This window comes from Ranitomeya variabilis, chromosome 4, assembly GCF_051348905.1.
Source record: "Ranitomeya variabilis isolate aRanVar5 chromosome 4, aRanVar5.hap1, whole genome shotgun sequence".
Taxonomy (NCBI): domain Eukaryota; kingdom Metazoa; phylum Chordata; class Amphibia; order Anura; family Dendrobatidae; genus Ranitomeya; species Ranitomeya variabilis.
The window spans coordinates 581,981,986-582,004,302 of NC_135235.1; the positions used below are offsets into that span (position 1 = coordinate 581,981,986).

The 22,317-nt window shown below is 49.1% G+C and overlaps 1 protein-coding gene across 1 annotated transcript; it reads right to left on the bottom strand.

Moving 5' to 3' along the window:
* Window positions 1-310: 310 nt before the first annotated feature.
* Window positions 311-22,232, bottom strand: LIME1 (Lck interacting transmembrane adaptor 1). The gene is made up of 6 exons (XM_077252999.1): window positions 21,931-22,232; window positions 20,336-20,470; window positions 19,454-19,508; window positions 18,740-18,827; window positions 4,790-5,112; window positions 311-3,312 (listed from the first exon to the last, which is right to left on the bottom strand). Exons 2-6 carry the CDS (start codon window positions 20,446-20,448, stop codon window positions 3,106-3,108), a joined length of 786 nt encoding a protein of 261 aa, XP_077109114.1. The 5' UTR covers window positions 20,449-20,470; window positions 21,931-22,232; the 3' UTR covers window positions 311-3,105.
* Window positions 22,233-22,317: the final 85 nt, after the last annotated feature.

Below are 22,317 nucleotides of genomic sequence, written 5' to 3' on the forward strand. Positions count from 1 at the left end.
CACTGTTCTGGAATTTAGGAAATTCCTTTGTCAGGAAGGGAAATTAAAAAAAAAAAATGGATTGAAAAAAAAAACCAAGCAGAAAGAAACAAAATGGAGCAACCAATCAGCTTCCAGTTCTCATCCACTCACTCTCCCTGGAGAAATGAAAGCTGGAGTCTTATTGGTTGCTAGGGGCAACAGCTCCATTTTCTGCCTGTGCTATTCTTTATAGAAAACGGCAGCAACAGAGGAAGAGGGGGCGCTGGCGTTATAATGAGACAATGACATTAACACCCATTTAATACATAAAAAAACACTAAGGGTTTATAGTGAAAACGTTTAATCCATTAAAACATAATAGCAAAACAAAATATTAACGTACATGTAAAGGTTTATATAACAGGACGGGATTTCATCCTCAAAAACCCCAAGTGGTTCTCGTCCTGGAGTCAGGTACTTGTGTCAATTAACAGTCAATAAAGCTGGTTGAAATCAATATGGCTGCCATGGTATTGTCACCCCTATTCCTGCAGCGCAACTGGGACCAATTGGTCTCATGGGCCGAAGGAACTTTTTGGGGCTCCAGGGCCGGGTGCACCCACTACCGTTACACCCCTAGTAATACACCCGCACCTCCTATAACCAGGAGAAAGACCCCATACACAGCCCCAAAACGGACTTTGAGAACAACACCGGCAGCCATTTTGTTTGCCGTGACCTGACACACCGTGACAGAACACGAGGACTACAGGACTGATGGGCACTTTGGGATTTGAGGGAGAACTAATCATCTCAGTGACAGCCTCAGTGTCTTCGCTTTCCTGTCGTTGGTGACTTGTCTTTTACACATCGGAGAAGACGGGATGTGAATACTTTTACATTCGCTTTCTTTTCAGTTATCATTAAGGATAACAGCAGAAACTAAAAGTATGAAACATTCTAAACAGTGTGAATCATTTTCATGGACGACTTGTACGTGGCGTTTGCCTTCACCACAAGAGGCCATTTTGTGTTTTTACATTGTGATTAAAATGCAGTCAGTGAGTACGAGGAGATGATGGGGATCCTGCTGGGGAACTGAGCCTGCAGTTAGCATTAGGAACGGGGTGCTGACTAATGTAAGGTAACGGAGTGCTGCCTAACGTAAGGTAATGGTGCGGCCTAATGTAAACCAACAGGGTGCTGACTAATGTAAGGTAACAGGTGCTCACTAACGCAAATCAACGGGGTTCTGCCTAACGTAAGGTAACGGGGTGCAGCCTATCGTAAGGTAACGGGGTGCAGCCTAACGTAAACCAACGGGATGTGGCCTAATGTAAGGTAACGGAGTGCTGCCTAACGTAAGGTAACGGGGTGCAGCCTATCGTAAGGTAACGGGGTGCAGCCTAACATCAACCAACGGGATGTGGCCTAATGTAAGGTAACGGGGCGCTGCCTAATGTAAGGTAATAGGTGCTAACGTAAACCAACGGGGTTCTGCCTAACGTTAGGTAACGGGGTTCTGCCTAACGTAAGGTAAGTGGTGCAGCCTAACGTAAGGTAATGGGGTACAGCCTAACGTAAACCAACAGGGTGTGGCCTAATGTAAGGTAACGGGGTGCAGCCTAACATAAGGTAACAGGGGATGGCCTAATGTAAGGTAACGGAGTGCTGCCTAACGTAAGGTAATGGTGCGGCCTAATGTAAAACATCAGGGTGCTGACTAATGTAAGGTAACAGGTGCTGACTAATGCAAATCAACGGGGTTCTGCCTAACGTAAGGTAACGGGGTGAAGCCTAACGTAAGGTAACGGGGTGAAGCCTAACATAAGGTAACGGGGTTCTGCCTAACGTAAGGTAACGGGGTGAAGCCTAACGTAAGGTAACGGGGTGAAGCCTAACATAAGGTAACAGGGTGCGGCCTAACGTAAGGTAACGGAGTGCTGCCTAACGTAAGGTTATGGTGCGGCCTAATGTAAACCAACGGGGCGCTGCCTAATGTAAGATAATGGTGGTACTGACTAATGTAAGCTAATGGGGGTTCTGACTAACGTAAGGCAATGGGGTGTTGACTAATGTAAACAACGCTTGAATATGAGGGAAAGCACACTTAAAGGGGTTGTCCGGTTACAATAGCTTACCTATCCGCAGGACCTTACCTATAGGTGGGTGTCCTACGGCTGACACCAAGATACTTGTGACAAGACGGAGCGTCAACGTAGACAGCCGACCGCCAATTTCCTATAGAGCTGCTGGGAACAGCAGAGCTCAGCAGCACCAGAAGGAATGGAGCACGTATTTCCCTGGCATACTTATGGGGATAAAACATCTGCCGACCTCTGAGGACCCCAGCTGCTGGACCCCACCCAATCAGCAAGTCATCACCTATCCTGCAGATAGGGGGTAAAACTTGTTTGAACTGGATGCCCCCTTTAATGAGAGGCCAGTTAATCCTTCAGGTGCCATCCTCCTCTGAAAGAGCCCATATTGATGCCAGGTTCCCTTTAAGGCTTGGGCTATACAGCAATTTTGGCTCCAACACAGGTCGCTCGGCCAAATATCAGTGTTACTACAAGTGAATGGGATCGCGCTGCGAACCGCAAGGTGCCGTGAGCGTGACAAGCAAGTCGCTGAATGTCAGAATTAGATGCATTTGTTTGGAACTCGCCTATCGGGGGCAAAGTACATTTGGGGGTCACAATACAATTTAAAGGGGAACACCACCCTAAAACTATTGATGACAATATTAGAGTTAAGGGTCAGGAGATGTTACCATGGGGTCAGTGAGCTGAAACTTTCCTTATTTCATGCGATTACCCTCACCACATATAGAGATAAAGAATATTGTGCCACCACTTTAAAAAAGGGATTCAGTTGGTGACCATTACTACCGCCCCAACACTAACTTCTCCTTTAAATACAGTTTACGGGAAATACAGGACAATCACTATACTGAAAAGGTCTGCGGCTTTCTGTGACGCTTATGCTCCATCTGTGCTTGCTGTCATTGAATGAGGACTGGATCCATGCTCACACATCGGAGGAATGGTACGGATGTTACTTAACCAAGAGTGTTCTTGTTACTGACAGCAAGCACAGATCTTGAGAAACGGTACCAAACACAAACCCCAAGTCCCCCTCCCTTTAAGCATAGACTTCAGAAGCCGTGCTGCAGTTAGTGTGATGGCTGCTCATGTCGCTTATACTCTCGTACAAGTTTTCTTCAGGTTGATTGATGGGGGTCTCGGCGTGAACGACCTCCTCTTCGTTACACGTCTTTATTAACCCCTCGGTGCTCTCCGTTTCTCTCACCTTCATTTTCTTCTGTACTTTGGAGTACATGTCTTCAAGCTGCAAGACAAAGATAGAAAAAAAAAAAACTAAAATCATTTCTAGGATTTGCAAAAATGTTGGCTTCCCGCCTTCTGACGGTCACAAGTTACTGTAAGATGGATTCTATAGAGAGCAATGGAGAGATTGCCATCTGCTGGACACATGTGGCACTGCACATGACTAAAATGAAGCCTACAATCTAATGTGTCTGGGCATCCGAAGTCTTCTATTATGTCATGCATGGGTCTTGTAGAGTATACTTAAAGGGGCAGAAGTTGCAGAATGAGACCCGTACACATAAGATGATAGGGGTTGTCCAAAGGCCTGACTGGCAACTAGCAGTTCCTCTCAATACTCCTCTATACATGGGGAGTGCACTCCTGTCTGGCCTTTCTTCTGATCTAATGGAGCTCAACGTCTCTGCCCAAAATAACAATTGCAGCATTGATTGGCTGCAGCGCTCTTGGCATTCCATCAGTGCTGCAGACAATTACAAACTGTGAGAAACAGTCAAGAATCGGTGCTGGACCTGGGGAGAGCGAGTAAACCGCTTTGTTTTTCAAGCTAGACAGGGTTTTTTGTTTTTAAACCAGAGAACCCCTTTAAATGGGAATTCTCATCTCATATATCGATGACAGATCCAAGTGATATGGTAGAAATATATAGTACATGTGGACCCCACCAATGGGATTTTAATCTCTCTCGATGCTGCGGCGGGGGCTGGAGAGACAGAATTCTCATTCATTTCTATTGGAATTTTGCACAGGAGGCAGAGCGTGATGGAGGAGACAGATGTAAATCCCATGGGTGGGGGATCCACCTATACGGTACATTCCTGATCTGACCCGTGGGTGTGGTATAAATGTATGAGATGGGAATAACCCATCAAGTCATACCCGCTCTGTAAGCCTGATGGGGTCTGAAAAACACCAGTATTATAACTAGTAATATTGTTACTATAGATTCTGCGTGAGTTTTTAAGTGTGGGATTATCACTAGATCAGGATTCGCCACCAGGCCCGGTTGTCTGCTTTTACGAGATTGCAGTGCCCTGGTGGAAACATTGTGGATCATCAACACTTCTGCACTATTGGAAGCCAGATTAATGATATCCGCCACAATTCAAATACTATACAAATTGTCCAGACCCCTGACATATGGACCATGGCACAAATCAGGGTCCATGTACAATCCTGAAACACAAGGGCCCCCGATTGTGCTGAACGTGCCAAGAATCTCAGCATGCCAAGGACAGGGACATGCTGGTCCGATGTGGCTGAATAGACTTTATTGTCTCCGAAAAATCTGTGTGGTAACCAATCTCATTGTCAGAGGAGCTGCCACCCAGCTTTCCTAGAGATGTGAATGGAAGCCCCTGGTGAGAGCACGGCTTGTGGGCATCTTGGTTATAACGCAGCTTTTCCAACAATAGGAATGACCGAAAAGAAAAAATAACAATGGAGGACATTGCCACGTAATAGCCCAGGACACGTACGGTCAGATCAGCTGAGCGACTCGGAAGACAAGGTTCTCCAGAAGATGCCGCGGGTTGGGTCTTCTCCTCTTCCATGGTGTCTGGGGCCCTCTGGTTTGCTGCCTTCTTCACCTTCCGCACACAGGCGTACTCAGCAGTGACAACGTTAACTTGAGGTTCGCTAAGTGACGACTCCATGTCTGCCCGAGACCCCACACATTCATACAGAGAGTTCTTAGGGTTGTAGTTTAGGTTAGAGTAGGTTGCATCCTCGGTGGAGGAGGCATTTGGTGTTGGCCACCTTGGGGGGTGGTAGAGCGGATCCATACTGACTGGCCTTAGGTCTGGAGAAGGGAATTAAAAAAATAATAATTAGGTAGAGCTTCTGCTTGTTCAGTATCTGCATAGTGCAAGCTCTGGTGATTTCCATTCTGAAAAAGGTCATGTTCAGACCTCCACTGTACAGACATCTGGAAGAAGCAAATAGCTCCCGGTATCCCCCGTAAAACTTAGCTAAGATGTTACAGCGTGTGTCTGACAGTGTATTGTCTGCTTCTAATAACAACAAGTAAAATAATGAGTGCAGCTCTGGATGATAATACAGGATAAGTAATGTAATGTATGTACACAGTGACTGCACCAGCAGAATAGCGAGTGCAGCTCTGGAGTATAACACAGGATGTAACTCAGGATCAGTACAGGATAAGTAATGTAATGTATGTACTCAGTGACTCCACCAGCAGAATAGTGAGTGCAGCTCTGGAGTATAATACAGGATGTAACTCAGGATCAGTACAGGATAAGTAATGTAATGTATGTACACAGTGACTCCACCAGCAGAATAGTGAGTGCAGCTCTGGAGTATAATACAGGATGTAACTCAGGATCAGTACAGGATAAGTAATGTAATGTATGTACACAGCGACTCCACCAGCAGAATAGTGAGTGCAGCTCTGGAGTATAATACAGGATGTAACTCAGGATCAGTACAGGATAAGTAATGTAATGTATGTACACAGTGACTCCACCAGCAGAATAGTGAGTGAAGCTCTGGAGTATAATACAGGATGTAACTCAGGATCAGTACAGGATAAGTAATGTAATGTATGTACACAGTGACTCCACCAGCAGAATAGTGAGTGCAGCTCTGGAGTATAATACAGGATGTAACTCAGGATCAGTACAGGGTAAGTAATGTAATATATGTACACAGCGACTCCACCAGCAGAATAGTGAGTGCAGCTCTGGAGTATAATACAGGATGTGCAGCGCCCCAGAGTCCTGGTCGTTGCAGTACTGTGGCTCCGCCACTATGGGGAGCTATGGTACGTCTGATGGCACTAAAGGAGTTTCTCTGACCAGGTAACACCTCACTACACTTCACACTCCGGCCACCAGGGGGGGTGGTCCGATCTAGTAGGCCACTCCTCACACTCTGGTAAAACTGGGGGTTGGACAGGAAGACAGGGAGAAGTAGCTGGGAAGAGATAGTGAGAGGACCTGACAGGGATGGGATCCTGGCAGACTCCTCAGAGCAGAACTAACCAGTGCACAACGGGAATACAGTAAAGAGGAATTAGGACCAGAAGGAGTCGTGCTGTTAGACCGAGGCAACATCCTTCTGAGGCGCAAACAGTCGGTGGCCGGAACGCCGAGCAAGTAAGAGACTTTAAGTACTACTGCAAACCACGGCCGGACAGCCAATTATAGGTTGGCTGTCTCACTTAACACCTAAGCAGACAACGGAGGCAGCTGTAGGAGAGGGGCGACTCTAGGGTCCCGGAAGAACTCCAGGCCTACCCCGTCATACGGGTGCGTCCTACCATATCATCTGGGGGACGGAGAGAACGAACATCAGAGACAGACAGAAGCAGTTGTGAGGACTACCCCGGGAGCTCAGCAGGGAAGGACTACAACACCCAGCGCTAGAAGGTAGACACTGATTCCCACCTGTAAAGAGAACTCCAGATGTGCCTTTAGACCGGCCGGTCTCAGACAGCCCTGTTGACAGTGCTCTGGACTGAGGACTCTAAAACCTTCAGTAAAGAGGTAAAGAGACTGCAACCTGGTGTCCTCATTATTTACCACTACAGCACCACCACTACCACCATCCATCATATCTATCACTGTACGCCCCTCAGCAGGGTCACGGACCGGGCCTAGCCACCGTGACAACCCCAGAGCAGAGACTCAGAGGCCCGGTACCGGGTACCCCTCGGCCCTGCGGCAGTGGGGGCACTACAATTTGGCGTCACGAACAGGATCTACTTAAGCCTGAAGAATCAGGTCATGTGTGCCTTGGAACTGTGATTTATTGTGCTTGGACTGTGTACTGCCATTTACCGCCAAAATTCACCATTGCCGCGCACGGAGGGAGGAGCCTTAGCTACGTGGGCGGAACCGGCCAAAAGAAGCGCGGAACGGAAAGCGCGGTAAGGCGCCAATCCCGGAAGAGGAACTCCGACCTCCAGCAGGTTAGTGGGAGGAAGGGACAGCCATGTCCGAGTCGGGAGGAGAGGAGGTGGCGGCCGCAGCCGCGGACGCAGGGGCAGCTCCGGTCCCCGCAGCGAGCGAAGCCATGGCCCTAATACCACCACCGGTAGCCGCAGAACCCGCTGCCCCCAGCAGTCAGTCGGACACTGCCGCTAACACAAAAGCCATAATGCCCTTCTCTATGCCGTACCTGCCCGGAGCGGCCTGGCTCCCATGATACTCTGGGGAGTCGCATACATTCACTGACTTTAAGGAAGGGCTCTGCAGCCTGCTCGAGTTCTATCCCCTGACAGAGCCTCAGAAGGTTCATATGATAACCGGCCAACTCTTTGGGGCGGCTCTGAGAGAATTGAAGTCCTGGCCCGCCGAGGATAAGGGAACTGCACAGCAGATTTTTGCAAAGCTTAAAGCCACCTTTGATACTCGCACTGCTACAGAAATTAAACTGACTTTCTATGGATGCCAACAGCGACCGCAGGATAGCTTACGGGACTATGCCCTCAATCTCCAGGAGGCGATGCGGGCCATTAAGCAGAGTGACCCTGGCAGCATGCAGGATGAGGATAAACTCCTGAAGGAGCGGTTCATTGAGGGGCTCCTGTGCAGTCACCAGCGGGGCCAATTGCACTTCCTGGCCATGCAAAATCCAGACTTGACTTTTGCACAATTCAAAGATAAAGCTATCCAGGCATTGCAGGAGCGACAGCCCAGCCGCGCAATAACACCCAGGCGCCCCGCTCTCACATACCACCAGGAGGTGGCATCGGATACCCCAGTTGCCGCGGAGGCCGACGCCCAGAGCTTCGAGGACGACTCCCCTGCAGGACTCCGTCTTCAGATGCAGGAGCTGACCAAGAGCGTTGCTGCCCTAGCCCGGACGGTGCAGTCCCTACAGGAGGCCCCCAAGGAAAAGATCCGGCTAGCCTCCAGACCAGAAGATGTCCCCTGGACGCGACAGAAGAGGACCCCACCGACCAGAGGCCGGGACAGCGATCGCTTCCATCAGGACGGACGACCCATCTGCCGCCGCTGTCACCAGGTGGGCCACCTTGCAAGGTACTGTCCTTTAAACGAGCAACCCCTGGGGCAAAGGGCCAACCCCCAGGAGTAGGACGGTCAGGCCCGCAGCATTGGAGAACCAAGTATATTGGAGGACGACCAGTTCTCCCTGTAGTGGTTGATGGAATCCCCTTGAACGCCTTGCTGGACACCGGTTCTCAGGTGACGACTATACCTTACGTACTTTATAAACGGTATTGGGAGGACACTGATATTACTCGTAGCCCTGACGATGATTTCACCATAATAGCCAGTAATGGACAGCCGTTGCCACAAGTGGGGTATAAGGAGGTCACCATCAAGGTGGGGCGGGTGGAATTGAAAGCCCAAGGGATTGTGATTGTTGATATTGATCGTCGAGAATGTAATCCCATGATGACTCTTGGTACTAATGTTATAGAAAATTGTCTTGCAGAAGTTATTGTTTTGTTGCAACAGGTGGCGGAAACCGCTGGCCACAGTGAGCAACGTGCCCTGCAGAAGGAAATCAGAGCTCTGATGCAGAGACAGCAGGTAGAGCTGACTGGGGGTGAGATTGGTCGTGTCACTGTGAGTGATTCAAACCCCATCGCGATACCCCCCAGGAGTGAAATGTTAATATGGTGTCGGGCAGCCATAGGCCTCAGGGGTAAGGACTACCAGGCCTTGGTAGAACCCGTATATTCAGATAATAGGCCTACTGTTCTGACAGCCCGGGGGGTGGTCGACGTCCGCCAGGGGAGAGTGCCCGTACGTGTCCTCAATTGTGGGGAGGAAGAGGTTCACCTCACCAAGTATACCACGCTCGCCAAACTGTTCACTGTCAATAATAGTGTGATACAGACACCTGAACCCTTGGTCCCGTCAAACGTGGCGGAGAACAAAGGTTCTGCAGAGCACTCGAAAGATTGGTGTCGGGAATTGCATGTGGGCACTGACTCTACCCCATCCCATCAAAAACAGGGGGCCTACAGGGTGGTACACGAGTACGAGCAGGTATTCAGCAAACACCCCTTAGATTTTGGGCAGGTGAAAGGGATCCAACATCATATCCCCACGGGAGATCACCGACCCATAAAAGAGAGATATCGCCCTGTACCCCCAGCTCATTATCAGTGTGCCAAGGACATGTTGCGGGAAATGAAGGAGGCTGGGGTGGTGAGAGACAGCTGTACCCCCTGGGCAGCTCCGTTAGTCCTTGTTAAAAAGAAAGATGGTACAATGAGGATGTGTGTTGATTATAGGCAGTTGAATCGCATTACACATAAAGACGCATACCCACTGCCCAGGATAGAGGAGTCTCTGGCTGCCTTAAAATCTGCTAACTACTTCTCTACCTTAGATCTCACCAGTGGGTACTGGCAGGTTCCTGTGGCAGAGGCGGACAAAGAGAAGACAGCCTTCACGACCCCAATGGGTCTCTGCGAATTCAACTACATGCCCTTCGGATTGTGCAATGCTCCCGGGACGTTCCAGAGGATGATGGAGTGCTGCCTGGGACACATGAACTTTGAAACCGTGCTGCTGTATTTGGATGACGTCATTATCTTCTCCAAGACCTACGAAGACCATTTGAAGCACCTGGCTGAGGTGTTTGAAGCCCTGTCCAACTTCGGCTTAAAGGTGAAACCGTCCAAGTGTCATCTGCTGAAACCTAAAGTGCAGTACCTGGGCCATGTGGTGAGCGCTGAAGGAGTGGCCCCAGACCCCGACAAGGTCACAGTGATCAAGGACTGGCCAAAGCCTAGTGACCTCCACGAAGTCCGGCAGTTCCTCGGGTTGGTAGGCTACTACCGGAGGTTCATTAAGGACTTCACCAAGAAGGCCGCACCCTTGCAAAACCTGTTGGTGGGCCAACCAAAGAAGACCAAGGGGAGGAACACCCCCTTTGATTGGAACGAGGAGCTGGAGGAATCCTTCACCTGTTTGAAATCGGCACTGACGGGAGAAGAGGTACTGGCTTACCCCGAATACGATCAACCGTTTGTGCTGTACACAGATGCCAGCAATGTGGGATTAGGAGCCGTGCTGTCCCAGGTTCAGAAAGGCAAAGAAAGGGTGATCCCTTACGCCAGCAGGAAACTCCGTCCCACGGAAAGGAACCCTGACAACTACAGTTCCTTTAAGCTGGAATTCCTTGCCATCGTCTGGGCAGTGACAGAGAGGTTCAAACACTACCTGGCCTCCGCGAAATTCACCGTCTTTACGGATAACAATCCACTAACGCATCTGGATACTGCCAAACTCGGGGCCTTGGAACAGCGATGGATGGCTCGGCTGTCCAACTACGATTTCACCATCAAGTACCGGGCAGGACACAAGAATGCCAATGCCGATGCCTTGTCCCGAATGCCCAATTTGCCAGAAACGGGAGAAGACCCGGAGGCACTTGAAGAGGTGGAGCTGCCTGCATTCCATCGCCCCAAAGCCACTCAGAACTCTCATCATGTGAAGAACAGGCACGGGAACCAACCAGATGCCACGCTGAATCCCCTGCCTCATCCCGGGTGGGCAGAAACCCAGGATGGTGACCCCGCGGTCCGTCGGGTGAAAGAGCTCTTGACGCAGGTAGGGTTGCATCCCGGCCCAGATGATCCACAAGAAACCCAACAGCTGTGGAAGGGGAGAAGCAAACTGTTTATCCATGATGGCAAGCTGTGCAGGAGGAGCATCGACCCACGTACTCATGAATTGGTGTGGCAGATAGTGGTGCCAAGGCGAGATGCGCCCATGGTTCTGGGAGCCTACCATGATGGAGCCGGACACTTCGGATGGAGGAAGCTAGAAAGGCTACTCCGAGGGAGGTTCTATTGGATTGGCATGAAGAGAACCATTGAGAAGTGGTGTCGGGAGTGTGGTCCATGTAGTCTGCGCAGGAAGGACCGTGACAGTCAACGGGCTCCCCTGCGGCCTATCATCACCAAACGGCTGCTCGAACTGGTCGCGCTGGATCATGTGAAGCTGACACCTAGCCGGTCGGGCTATATCTACGCCCTTACCATCGTGGACCACTACTCCAGGTTTTTGGTGGTTGTACCTGTCAAGGATCTAACGGCCAGGACTGCCGCCAGGGCCTTCCAGCAGCACTTTTGTAGGCCCCATGGCTACCCAGAGAAGGTACTGACCGATCAGGGACCTGCATTCGAAGCAGAAGTGTTCCAAGAATTCTGCCAACTGTACGGGTGTAAGAAGATCAGAACCACACCGTACCATCCTCAAACCAACGGGATGTGCGAGAAGATGAACCAAGTGGTAATCGATTTATTGAAGACCTTGCCTGTGGAGGAACGGAACCTGTGGCCGATAAAGTTGCCTGACTTGGTGGATATGTACAATCACATCCCAGTAAATTCCACCAACTGTACTCCAGCGTACCTGATGCGAGGAAGATCTAGTCGGTTACCCGTTGATCTGGACATGGGGGTCCTAGTACCCGAAGATACCTCGCCGGATGCAGATTGGGATGCAGAAAGGCAGCGAAGGTACCGCGAAGTACAGGAGTGTGTAGAAAGAAGTCTCGCCCAGGCTAGGCAGAAACAAGAAAGGGACTACAACCAACACGCTCCTGCGATTCCCCTGTCACCTGGTGAGCAAGTACTTAAACGAAAGAGGAGATTACACAAGCTCGATGACCAATGGGAAGCGGAACCGTATACCATCCTGCCATCCGACTTCGACAACACGAAGGTCTGTCTCATCAGCAAGGACAGAGGGGAGACCTCGACAGCGGTATCCAGGGATCACCTTAAGGTCTGCCCCGATAAGTTGAGAGAGAGGGACACGGCCCCAAGAATCTCCCCGCCGGTGGAAAAGGAGAAGATGATCCATACCGTCCTTGGTGACTTTCCCCAGTCCTGGACTCAGATAAATCAAGCCATCGTGGTACCTGTTCTAATGTTTCAACAGCCGGACCCACCAGAAACAATGGTGGTACCAGATCATCCGGTCCCGCAACCTCAACAAGCCTTACCTGAAGATGCCATGCCAACCGTTGAACCGGCAAATCCTCCCTCTGCTATCGGTGAATCTGCTGTACCCACTGTTGATAGCAGCAGCTCTGAGAGCCCCAACCTGCCAGTGCTACCCAGACTCACTAGAAGTGTAGCTAGAAGACAGTGCACTACACCAGCGGTAGCAAGCATAGCGGGCCCTGTTAGGTCAATAGCAACCCCTGCGCTGCGAAGGTCCACACGCAGCACTCAAAATCAAACTCCCCTCCGCTACAAAACTTGGAGGTATTAATAAGGGCTGCTATTTAGTTGAGAATGTTTGTGTGTATATCTTTTGTTACAGGTTTTAAAATGGACAATAGAGTAATGGACGGTGAATTGCTCAAAAACTTTCAAAAAGGGGGACCCCTTTGTTTACCCGGGGTCCCCGCTGTTTCAACCACTGAACTGAGAGTCATAAACTGTGCATGACCAAACTTTCGCAACGTTCAAGAGTTCTCACCTCCCATAAAGGGAAGCACTGTTATGTTTAATTGTTATGCTATTTCAAAAATTTTGTGTGTTTCCTGTTAACATGTATTGTTGTTCTTGTTTTCCCAGTCCGGGAGTACTGGATTTAACCGGGGGGGAGTGCAGCGCCCCAGAGTCCTGGTCGTTGCAGTACTGTGGCTCCGCCACTATGGGGAGCTATGGTACGTCTGATGGCACTAAAGGAGTTTCTCTGACCAGGTAACACCTCACTACACTTCACACTCCGGCCACCAGGGGGGGTGGTCCGATCTAGTAGGCCACTCCTCACACTCTGGTAAAACTGGGGGTTGGACAGGAAGACAGGGAGAAGTAGCTGGGAAGAGATAGTGAGAGGACCTGTCAGGGATGGGATCCTGGCAGACTCCTCAGAGCAGAACTAACCAGTGCACAACGGGAATACAGTAAAGAGGAATTAGGACCAGAAGGAGTCGTGCTGTTAGACCGAGGCAACATCCTTCTGAGGCGCAAACAGTCGGTGGCCGGAACGCCGAGCAAGTAAGAGACTTTAAGTACTACTGCAAACCACGGCAGGACAGCCAATTAAAGGTTGGCTGTCTCACTTAACACCTAAGCAGACAACGGAGGCAGCTGTGGGAGAGGGGCGACTCTAGGGTCCCGGAAGAACTCCAGGCCTACCCCGTCATACGGGTGCGTCCTACCATATCATCTGGGGGACGGAGAGAACGAACATCAGAGACAGACAGAAGCAGTTGTGAGGACTACCCCGGGAGCTCAGCAGGGAAGGACTACAACACACAGCGCTAGAAGGTAGACACTGATTCCCACCTGTAAAGAGAACTCCAGATGTGCCTTTGGACCGGCCGGTCTCAGACAGCCCTGTTGACAGCGCTCTGGACTGAGGACTCTAAAACCTTCAGTAAAGAGACTGCAACCTGGTGTCCTCATTATTTACCACTACAGCACCACCACTACCATCATCCATCATATCTATCACTGTACGCCCCTCAGCAGTTTTGCGCCGCATGCGTCCTTTTTTTCATTGATTTTGGACGCAGCAAAAATGCAACTTGCTGCGTCCTCTGCGCCCGGACGCTGTGCGCCGCAGTGACGCATGCGGCGCAAAACGCAAGTGCACCGCATGTCCATGCGCCCCCATGTTAAATATAGGGGCGCATGACGCATGCGGCGCCGCTGCGGCGCCCGACGCTGCGGCGCGGACCGCAAATGTGAACGTAGCCTTACAATTCCTTTAATGTGCCTGCTGAATGTTTGCTAAATTCATTGGTTGTATTGTATTAAATACTTACTGCTGCACATCCATGCTGGGGTCACAGGAGATATTATCTTGTGCAAGGAGGTGTTCGAGCATATGGTTGTAGCCAGGCTCAGTGCCTTTGATCATGCAACCTCCCCCGGGGTGTTGGCCAATTGCTAATTTATCCCCAATCAGGTCCCACAATCCCTCTCACCTGATCCTTTACTCAGTCCTATAAATTTAGTAGCATCTTAAGGGGTGCACATGTGTGGGGTCAGGCACGCGCATCCCTGCAGCTAAGCATAGACACGCCACAGTTATTTCACCGGCAGGAGTCAGGACCCCACTCTATGTATCTGTCTCTTTTGGGTATGTCTGCTGAATAAGCACTTCTAATTACTTGAATCTAGCTTTTCTATTAACCCATCTTACTCCTTAATCATGTTTACATATGCCCTTACAGTGTTTGCTCCACTAATCCTCTCTTCTTTGCTGTCCACAAACCCCAGCACCCTCTAACCAAGTAACCATCTCCCCTTCCCTCTTACCTACCAACCTGTCCTCCTCTGCTTACCTGCTCAACCTCAAATCTGTCCTAATAAAACATAAAACAAGTCGCCCACTCTCCTTCTCCCACCTGCTCTCCCTTTCTCTGCTTCTCCTCACTGCTGGCGACATATCTCCCAACCCTGGACCCCCACAGCTCATACCTCCCATGACTAGCCCCTCCTATCGCTCCCTATCTAATACGAACTACCGCAATCTTTCCAACATAAAACCCGTGCCCCTGACGCCCACCCCCCTGCTCCCTCTCTCTGGAGCACTCTGGAATGCCCGCTCAATCTGCAATAAGCTTCATGTGATTCATGACCTTTTTCTCTCTCACAATCTTGCCTTCCTTGGCCTCACAGAAACATGGCTAACACTCTCTGACACCGGCTCCCCTGCTGCGCTGTGTTACGGTGGCCTCCACTTCACCCACACCCCTCGTCCCGGCAACAGACATGGTGGAGGAGTGGGTCTTCTCCTTTCTTCTAACTGCACCTTTAACCCAATCCCACCTCTACCCTCCCTTATCCTCCCATCTTTTGAAGTCCACTCTGTCCGCATCTAATCTCCCTCCAACCTCCAAGTGGCTGTCATATACCGACTTCCAGGCCCAGCCACTGCCTTTATTGACCAATTCTCCACCTGGCTCCTTCACTTTCTCACTGCTGACATTCCCACCATCATCATGGGTGACTTCAACATCCCCACTGATACCCCTCAGTCAACAGCCTCCAAACTTCTGTCCCTTACTTCATCTTTTGGACTTACTTAGTGATCCTCCGCAGCCACCCACACAGACGGACATACCCTAGACCTGGTCTTCACCCGTCTCTGCTCTCTATCTATCTTCACCACCTCCCATCTCCCTCTATCCGACCACCATCTGCTCACTTTCTCATCCCTGTCCTCCTCACCGGTCACCCATGTCCAGCAACATGCGCACCCCGCAGAAACCTTGCACACCTAGACGCCCACACACTCTCTGACTCTATCCTACCACTGGCATCCATATCCTCACTCCATGACACATACACTGCCACTGCTTTCTACAATGCCACTCTTGCATCAGCTATTGACACGGTCACCCCTCTCGTTCATGGCAGAGTGTGACGTATTAATAGACAATAGACAACCCTGGCACAATAACATCACTAAAAAGCTCTGGCAACTGTCCGGGGTTGCAGAGCGGTATTGGAAGAAAACACATTCGCAAGACGACTTCACTGCATTCGCTTTTAAATCTGCTCTCACCTCTGCTAAACAGGCCTACTTCACACCCTCGCATCCTCCCTATCCTACAACCCTAAACAGTTATTCAAAACCTTTAACTCCCTCCTCCGCCCCCCACTGCCCCTCCAACCTCCCTCATCTCTGCTGAGGACTTTGCCACACACTTTAAAAATAAGATCGACCAAACAAGGCAAGTCTTCATTGTTCAACCACCACAACCCCTTTGTATACCAGACCAATGCCCAAACCCCATAACCTCCCTCTCCAAGATCACTGAAGGGGGGCTTAACTGTCTCCTCTCCAAATCGCACTTCACCACCTGTGCGCTTGACCTCATCTCATCTCCTCCCCAACCTCACCACCACACTTATCCCATCCCTAACCCACCTCTTCAACCTATCACTAACTTTTGGCACCTTCCCTTCTGCTTTCAAACATGCCACAATCACGCCTATCCTTAAAAAGCCAACCCTCGACCCAACAGCTATGTCCAGCAATTGCCCAATATCGCTGCTCCCATTAACTTCCAAACTCCTGGAGCAGCACGTCCACGCTGAACTTTCCTCCCACCTCTCATCTAAACTAAATAGCAAAGCCACTAAAGACCCAAGGTCTACAAAAATTCAATTTTCAACAGCAGAAAAAAAGGCAGCAACACTTACCTGCCCAGATCTTGGAACAAATGCACTGCAGGGTGCAACCAGCCCATAAAGCAAGATGTTAGCAACACAAGTGCACAATACCAGATCAACAGCCACTCTCCACATACCCACTCCTGGAGGGGGTGACTGCCCAGTATACAAGTGCACAATAAAGGCCCACATAGGGCGTTGTTCACACAATGGTACTGCATAGTGTCTGGTTCACAACCTATTAGTCACGCCCCTACTTTTCGATTAGGCGGGCTGGCCAGCACACTCTCAATACATCCCAGTGTGAACACCCCTCATGCGAGACCGAACGTGTTTGGGCTTCGCTGCACCCCGAAAAATATAGTGCAAAAATATACAAAAATAGTGAGGTATTGGGTGATATTTTGGGCAAAATACGCAAGCTCGTAACCCGCACCAAGGGTCCCCACGCTTACGAGTCCTATCACTAAACTAAATAGCAAAGCCACTAAAGACCCAAGGTCTACAAAAATTCAATTTTCAACAGCAGAAAAAAAGGCAGCAACACTTACCTGCCCAGATCTGAGAACAAATGCACTGCAGGGCGCAGCCAGCCCATAAAGCAAGATGTTAGCAACACAGGTGCACAATACCAGATCAACAGCCACTCACCACATACCCACTCCTGGAGGGGGTGACTGCCCAGTATACAAGTGCACCTCTCATCTAACTTGCTCTTTGACAATCTACAATCTGGTTTCAGCCCCCATCACTCAACTGACACAGCCCTGACCAAAATCACTAATGACCTACTTACAGCCAAAGCTAACGGACAGTACTCCTCCTTATAGACCTGTCCTCTGCTTTTGACACAGTTAACCACTGCCTCCTACTACAGATCCTCTCCTCCTCTGGCATAAAAGACCTCGCCCAATCCTGGATCGCCTCATACCTTTCCAACAGCACATTCAGCGTCTCCCACACTACCTCCTCATCCCACCCTCTCTCTGTTGGAGTCCCCCAAGGCTCTGTTCTAGGACCCCTACTCTTCTCCATCTACACACTTGGCCTGGGACAACTCATAACGTCCCATGGATTCCAGTACCACCTTTATGCTGATGACACTCAGATCTACCTTTCTGGCCCAAACGTCACCTCTCTGCTGTCCAGAATCCCGGAGTGTCTATCAGCCATATCCTCCTTCTTCTCCTCTCGCTTCCTCAAACTCAGTGTGGACAAATCTGAACTCATCATCTTTCCTCCATCTCATAGATCTTCCATACCTGACCTATCGCAATTAACGACATCACGCTTTCCCCCATACCGGAAGTCCGCTGCCTCGGAGTAACCCTTGACTCTGCCCTGTCCTTCAAACCGCACATCCAAGCTCTTTCCACCTCCTGTCGCCTCCAGCTCAAAAATATCTCCAGAATCCATCCTTTCCTCAACCGTCAATCTACTAAAATGCTTGTGCATGCAATCAACATCTCCCTCCTTGACTACTGCAACATCCTGCTCTGTGGCCTCCCTGCTAACACCCTTGCACCCCTTCAGTCCATCCTTAACTCTGCTGCCCAAATAATTCATCTCTCTCCTCGCTACTCCTCTGCTTCTCCCCTCTGCAAATGTCTTCATTGGCTCCCAGTCCCTCAGCGTATCCAGTTCAAATTACTAATACTGACCTACAAAGCCATCCATAACCTGTCTCCTCCATATATCTCTGAACTAATCTCCCGATATCTTCCCTCACGTAATCTCCGGTCCTCCCAAGACCTCCTTCTCTCCTCCACACTTATCCGCTCCTCACCCAATCGCCTCCAAGACTTCTCCCGAATATCCCCCATCCTCTGGAATTCTCTGCCCCAACACGTCCGACTATCAACCACAGTCGGATCCTTCAAACGGAACCTGAAAACCCACCTCTTCAGGAAAGCCTACAGCCTGCACTGACCCCGCTGCCTCATCACTACCGGAACTACCGCCTCACCAACACCGGAGCTCCTACAACCCTCAACCTACTGTCTCTATCCCCACCATCCTGTAGAATGTAAGCCCGCAAGGGCAGGGTCCTCACCCCTCTGTATCAGTCTGTAATTGTTAGTTTGCTTACTGTAAGTGATATCTGTAATTTGTATGTAACCCCTTCTCATGTACAGCACCATGGAATCAATGGTGCTATATAAATAAGTAATAATAATATTTATACAGAGACTCTCCTGTTTGCATTGACTAATTCTACATGTAACCATCCAAAAGACTTTAGCTGATTAAGCCCTTGCATCAAAGTTGGTTGAGTTTGCAATAAAACAAAAAATGTCAGCTGAGCTCTTTAGAGAGGAAGACTGTGACTTACGAAGGTCTTCCGGTCGTGGCCTCTTGATTTCATGCAGTTTGGTATCAGATTTGCTGAGTGATCGTAGTTGAGTCTGACGGAGCAATGTCTATAAGATACAAAGGAAAAGGATCAATTCACAAACTTCACTACCCTTAAATAAAAGTTATAGACACCATAGACTATTGATGAATTTGGAGTTTATACAGGATCCTAATCTATGAGAACAGCTACACAGAGCGTCTCGCACATGAAAGTATTACATAGAACAGCGCATTGATTTCAATGGGAACCGTGTAATAGTTCATTTCCCCTGTGGTGGGAACTGAATTTAGACACATTCATCCTCTGATCATATCTTATCTCTAGGGCTCCAGACAGCAGCACACTGTGTAATGAGCGGATTATCACGGGACCGGTCTACCAAACAGGGATTGTCCAAATGAGCCTCGCAGACACTCTACAGTCAGCATTTGGCCGAGGTTTCAGTAACCGATGGACATGACTCTTCCCGGCCTCCATTGAGAAGTAATGCAGAGAATATAGTTCAGTGTGTTTGACACCAGTGAGGGAGGAAATAAGAAATGTCTCATCGCCATAATTTACTATGGAAATCAATATAGATTTTATGCTTGAATTGGAAGGAAGGCATGAGAATTAGCACTATGGCCCGGGGCACAGACTTTGGACTGTTTATGATATTTTAACGAAAATGCCCTGTAAGAAATCATTTACCACGTCAACGAGAGCAACTCCACCGGAATATGCAGTCCTCATCCTCCTCTTCTTCCTAATCAAACGGCAGAAAAAAAAAATTAACTCATTGCTAAAAAAAAGTGTCCATTGTGCCAATGGGTGTGTTGTGGTACGCTGGCAGTGTTACGGTGCACATATATCCCACTTTCCCAGCCTCCCTTTCCTGTATGCACGCACACTGCTGCTTTTCAATGGGAAAAGGTGCGATCCTTCTTTCCTCTAAATCTCACCTGTCAGTAAGCAGCCCCTATACACTATAGACCCCATCAGCTTTTATCCAAGAGCCCTTTATAATGGTAACTACACTGGAATGTAATTGGCTATATGGAGACTTATGTTATGGGCGATTTATGCAATCGGTAAAATAGTGCGGCCCCCTTTATCAATGGAGCCACCATCTGTCCCTCCTCCTTTATAAAGCCAGTGGCCTTCTTATATTTATTAACTAGTTATAGTGGGTGTACAGGGAGTCATGCATGGAGCCTAGGATGGCCCAAAGGCTCTTCTGTCACATGAGAAGTCGCTAGTATTACAAATGGCACATAGATAGCAGAGCCATTTACAGATTAATCATTGGGACTTACACTCAAGTTACTCCGCTGCCCATACAGGCCCTTATATTGTTAGTACATAGTCCTCTCCTGCTGATCAAACTTATTTTATTGAAACCACAACAAGTGATACATTGCTGGAATTGGAATCTCTGCCCCTACATCATGGTGCTCTCAGATTACATAAAACCCTGCTGACATATTCCCTTTAATAGTACTCCCATAGGCACGACTTGGAGACTACGCTAAGGTTAGGGCTACATCCCGGTATCGCATTGTGCTTTCCTTTGGCGTCTCGATCTGCACGTACCTCTTTTTGCAGAACATGCACAGGCTGCAGAGCAGCAGGAATAGCCCCATGGCAGAGCAAAGAGGAGTGAGGATGTGGCCTTCAGACTCGGAGGTGACAAGACTTGGAGCCATAATGGCAACCTTGACTTGGTATCTGTACGAGAAAAAAAAAGTTGGAGTAATGCCGTACTAGTCACTTGTAAAATGCCATTGGCGATGAGATGATTTTTCAAAAATTATTTTGAGTTTCTGTGCCGTCAGCTGTAGATGCACGGGCTGCAGCGTCCTCGCTCTGTGCTGTTATACCACTTCCTGTGCAGACGCAGGTGCGCTGGTTTGCAGCACATGTGGTTTTGCACAGCAGATTTTACCAGCTGAAGGGAGCGGGTTGTATGTGATCAGGTGCAATCAACGGGGATCTAAGCACGATGACTCTAAGGTCAAGTTTAGGCTGACAGAGCATGCTGGGGCTATCATTTCACTATAACCACAGGTTAGATTTGCCGGTTATTTCCATGCAGTAGCTGTGCTTATTTAATCATACAAATCCATGGAGGAGTCTTCCTTCATTCAGCTCTCCACAAACCCTGAATGCCAAGGATCTACAGGTCATTCAAAGTCTATGGTGACCACCCATTTGGGTATTGTAATGGCTGCCATTTCTGGTTTCCACTCATTGGCTTTGAGCACATGGAGTTTTTCAAGAAGTTTTTGGAGCAGAAATCTAGAGGAAACCGAGCAGAAACTTCAAATCCTTCTCAAAAATCCAAAACCCTTCAAAAGTTTAGAGTTTCTGCTCCGAAAATGGAGCAAGAAGACTACGTGTGCCCATAACCACTGACTGTGTAAGAGCTTTTTGAATCCAGCATGTCTGATAAATGACCCCGATAACATTCATAGAGCTGGAACCAATTTATACTGAGGTTCTCCAAATGGCCACGTTGCACCAAATCCACCTTCTTCTACAAAGGGGCCTCCTACGAACAACCGTAAAACTCTTCTAAACTTACATCAGTTTTCCAAATCACTAATAAAAAAAAAGCTGAGATACAATGAGAAAAATAGCAGGACCACCAGCATCTTCAACCTTATCCTTAATTAAATGGGCTTCTCAATGATGGGCTCAACACACCCATGGGAAGATTACATCAGTGTGAAGTCAGAAGCAAGATCGCCCAATACTCACTGTTAGAAGAGAATCTTCTCTCGCCTGAAAACCACTAAAGTGTTATTCTGATCATTAATCCAAAGGAAAGGTGGCAGACTACAGCCTAGTTCCTGGGACAGATTGATGTCCCAGTGATCTGCAAGAAATCACCTAGCCTTTGAATAAGTGATCACGCTACTGAAAAGGGGAATCGAGACATGCGAGGCTCAATAGGACAATGATCCTGGAATCGAACCATGTAGGGGAGATGTAAAACGTTATTCCCATAAGGTACAAAATATTGAGGAACATCTCAGATCTTACCAAGAACAGGTCCATGTCTAACCTAATATCAGAAAGAGGTCTTGGAATTACGTTATCATCATGGTCCCATCACAGCTAGCGATATCGGCCTGCACTCTTCTAGCACCCCACACCATCACTTCCACTTCTCACTTCCTCCTTACCTTTACAGAGGATCTCAGGCCATTGGGTTTTTAGCCAACAATGACCACTTTGTCCTAAGATGAAGATATAGGAAGCGCTTGTTGGCTGCGGAATAGCGCGCAAGAGAGCAAGATGGAGTAGACTGCAGCGAGCAGGCGGTGAACTTCAGATGCAGGAGATATCATGAACACCAGAAGACAAGATGGCACAAAGAAAAGAACCTAAAGAAGCAACTGAAGGAGCAAGAAGGGCAGAACAGAGCAGAAGGATGTGAAAATGAGGACAAGAAGAGTCGACGGGGAATGCAGACTACTCACAGGAAGCCGCTTGTGGTGTGGCACTCCCTTGACTTGCACATCATGACATTGAAAGGAAAGGGGAGGTGGGGGTTAGAAGACGAACCCAGG